This window comes from Frankliniella occidentalis, unplaced genomic scaffold, assembly GCF_000697945.3.
Source record: "Frankliniella occidentalis isolate FOCC.00 unplaced genomic scaffold, Focc_3.1 Scaffold35, whole genome shotgun sequence".
NCBI lineage: Eukaryota > Metazoa > Arthropoda > Insecta > Thysanoptera > Thripidae > Frankliniella > Frankliniella occidentalis.
This window is the reverse complement of record NW_026267165.1, coordinates 22,215-25,496: the sequence shown is the minus strand read 5'-3', so window position 1 is coordinate 25,496 and position 3,282 is coordinate 22,215. Positions and strand designations below refer to the sequence as shown.

Below are 3,282 nucleotides of genomic sequence, written 5' to 3'. Positions count from 1 at the left end.
ATAGGGTTAAATGACATCCACAAGACCAAGCGCAGCATAAACTACTACCACAACAGCACAACCAGCAACCAGCATCCTGAAAACCATCAGTGGACAAACCATTAACAATCAATTCTGCAGAGTAGGTCGCTTTTCCAGCAGCATTCTTCCCCTCACAGGTGAAGTTGCCCACATGTTTCTCAGATACAGCATCGATGCTGAGCATAGTAGCTCGTTTGCCGAACATGGCTGTAGATATTTCAGGATGCATAGCAGGAATTGGAACACCATTGAAGAGCCAGCTGAGCGTCAGAGGCAAATCTCCCTCGAAGATGGAACACTGGAGTGTTGCCGACTGGCCAGCGTGAAAAGCTTCTTCCCCAAAGCTAAAGGGCATCATCTTGGGGGGAACTGGCACGACAAATAAAGCATACACATCAATTTTAGTTCAGCTCTGGCAAACCTCTCAGGGGCGGGGAAGATAGCGAAGGGTAGGGTAGAGAATTTGGAGGAAGGCAAAGTACCACAACAGCGTGACCAGAAAACCAAATCCTATTGCAAGATCTACCAGCGGCCAGCGGGCCATGCCATTGACAGAACCCAGGGCCGCCGAGGGGGAAGTACCGTTGACTCTCAAGGGGGCGGTGTGGTCCACGGCAGCCGCCCTGTTCCTGGCGATGCACGTGTAGTTGCCGGAGTGGCTCGCCGTCACGGACTCGATGGTGAGGACGCTGTTCCGGGTGCCGAGACGCTCCGTGGACACGCCCGGCGGCACGCCCGGGGCGCCCGGCAGAACGGCGTGGCCGTCGAAGCGCCACGTCACGTTGAGGGGGAGGTCCCCCCGGGACACGTAGCACGACAGCTGCACGCTGTCCCCCGCGAACGCCTCCGCCTCGAACGCGAACGGCGTGATGTGGGGTGGAACTTGAGAAGGGGAAAATAGGCTTTGTACCGTCGGACCAGTCTATGATCTTCGTCTACTACACCGCAGTAGAATCAGATCAGAGTATGGACGAAGGAGCTGGAGCTGCTGTGAACAGAGACACCTAGACGAACTAGACATGCCCCCCCCCCCACTCAACCCGTATCCACGACCACCACGACTAAGATATGCGAGACATGGAGAGGGACAGTCCTTCTCCATTGTGTAAGAGTGCGAGTGTGTGTAATAGGAGGGTAGGAGGGTAGGATACCTAGGACGGGCGGGGTGCGATAGGCGCAAAGAGAAGAAAAGGAAGCCGAAACAAACTATAGATTGAGTCAGATCAAACAGCAAACCCCGCGCCAAGGGCAGTACCGTGGACGTGCACGGGCGCCGCGATCGTCGAGGACCCCGCCGGGTTCGAGGCGGTGCACGTGTAGTTGCCGCTGTGCTCGGCCCCCGCCGACGTGATGGTCAGGATGCTGGAGCGGTCCCCCACGGACACCACCTCCACCCCCGCGAGCCGATGCAGCGGCCCGCCCTCGAAGCTCCACGTGATGTTGAGCGGCCGATCGCCCTTGGAGACGTGGCAGTTGAGCTGCACGCTGTCGCCCAAGTTCACCTCCTCCTCCAGAGCGACCGGCATGATGTGCGGCAGGACTAGAAGAGAAAATGATGATGGAACCCCCGGGATTCGAACCGTGTGTGCCAAATGCGGGGTCGACGACAGCTGGATGGACGAGGACACTCGTCAAGTTGGACACGCTTGTGCACGGGGTGAGAGAGGGGTGAGGGTGGGGAGATGGGCAAAGACTTAAAAGAAGCAGAGCTGCACACCAAGTGCTACAGCATGCACCGGACCGGCCTAAGGAAGGGCAGTCTGGTCCTCGCACCGTTGACGTGGACAGGCGCCGAGTGCTCCGTCACCCCGGCCGCGTTTTGCGCGCGGCACGTGTAGTTGCCGCTGTGCGCGGCCGAGGCCGAGGTGATGGTCAGGATGCTGGTCTTCTCGTTGACGGCCAGCACCTCCACGCCGTCCTCCGGGCCGACCTGCCTGCCCTGGAAAGTCCAAGATACGCGCAGAGGACGATCGCCCTTCGAGATGTGGCAGGTGAGCTGCGCGCTGTCGCCCATGTGCACCTCCTCGTCGAGCGCGAAGGGCAGGATGTGGGGGAGCACTGGAAGGGTATTCAGAAGAGACAGGGTCAAGGAAACGAAAATGAGCTAATGGCGATCGAATACAATCTTACTGAAGACCCGAGCGACCACTGCGACAAGCAGCGCGTGGGGGAAACATTGTTGTTCTGGTTTGTTGGACGCACGGACATGAGGGGATAGTGGGGGTCGGTGGAAGGGGTGAGGTAGAACAGTCAGGAGTTTTGTGTGAGAGAAAAGCAGAGAAAAAGTCCTAAAGACGACACACTGCATGCCCAGATCGAGGCCCTGCAAGCCTCGCAGGTCGCACCGTTGACGTGGACAGGCGCCGAGTGCTCCGTCACCCCGGCCGGATTTTGGGCACGGCACGTGTAGTTGCCGCTGTGAGCGGCCGAGGCCGAGGTGATGGTCAGGATGCTGGTCTTCTCGTTGACGGCCAGCACCTCCACGCCGTCCTCCGGTCGTAGCTCCCGACCCTGGAAGGTCCAGGACACTCGGAGGGGACGGTCCCCCTTGGACACATGACAGTTGAGCTGCGCGCTGTCGCCCATATGCACTTCCTCGTCGAGCGCGAACGGCAAGATGTGTGGGAGGACTAGAAAGGAATCGATCTTCTATAACAAGTGTGAAATCTCTATGTTCCTAACGGAGAAAGAAACATGCCCTGAACCTACTGGACCCAAGAATATCCTAAAACAACAGGCCAGCTAAATGACGTTCAACGACGAAAGGAGAGCAGGTGGGAAGTGGGTAAGGGGATGCAAAGTAGACAGTCAGAGAAGAGAGCAACTGAAAAATAACCAACAATGGTTCAGCGATTGCGCCCCCATAAAAACACAACACACACACAAAGCCCCCCAAATAGGCTTGCGTCGTGTACCGTTGACTTCCAAGTGCGCCGTGTACTCGGCCACTCCGGCGGGGTTGGTGGCGCGACAGGTGTAGGCGCCCGCGTGGCCCGGCTGCACGCTGGCAATGGTCAGGAAGCGCGTGTGCGACCCGAACATGGGCGTCGCCACGCCGTCGTCGGCGTCCTGGCCGCCGGGCCCGCCCGGGGCCGAGCCGTTGCGCAGCCACTCGATCGCGACGGGCCGGTCGCCCTTGGGCACCTGGCAGGCCAGCTCCACCATGTCGCCCGCGTTGGCCGGACCCTCCAGCTTGAACGGGGTGATGTGTGGCGGGACTGCGGCAAACCAGGGCCGACCTGACTGGGGGGTCCACGGCGG

General features: G+C 59.4%; 2 protein-coding genes across 17 annotated transcripts in view; both read right to left on the bottom strand.

Annotated features, from left to right (window-relative positions):
* The window catches only part of LOC113207644 (cell adhesion molecule Dscam2), a 44,652-nt gene that overhangs the window by 31,605 nt on the left and 9,765 nt on the right, over positions 1-3,282 (bottom strand). For 9 of the 16 annotated variants that reach the window (XM_052266056.1, XM_052266062.1, XM_052266061.1 and 6 more), the window contains exon 4: positions 100-390. The exons of 5 other annotated variants lie outside the window; for them this stretch is intronic. In XM_052266056.1, coding sequence (XP_052122016.1) covers positions 100-390 — 291 coding nt within the window. Of the gene's footprint in view, positions 1-99; positions 391-603; positions 857-2,936; positions 3,202-3,282 lie in introns of those variants that run through there. 2 more of the 16 variants (XM_052266070.1, XM_052266075.1) reach the window with 2 other exon arrangements.
* On the bottom strand, positions 1,569-2,911 carry LOC127749145 (cell adhesion molecule Dscam2-like). Its single transcript, XM_052266116.1, has one exon. The coding sequence runs from the start codon at positions 2,033-2,035 to the stop codon at positions 1,745-1,747; it is 291 nt and encodes a 96-aa protein (XP_052122076.1). The 5' UTR covers positions 2,036-2,911; the 3' UTR covers positions 1,569-1,744.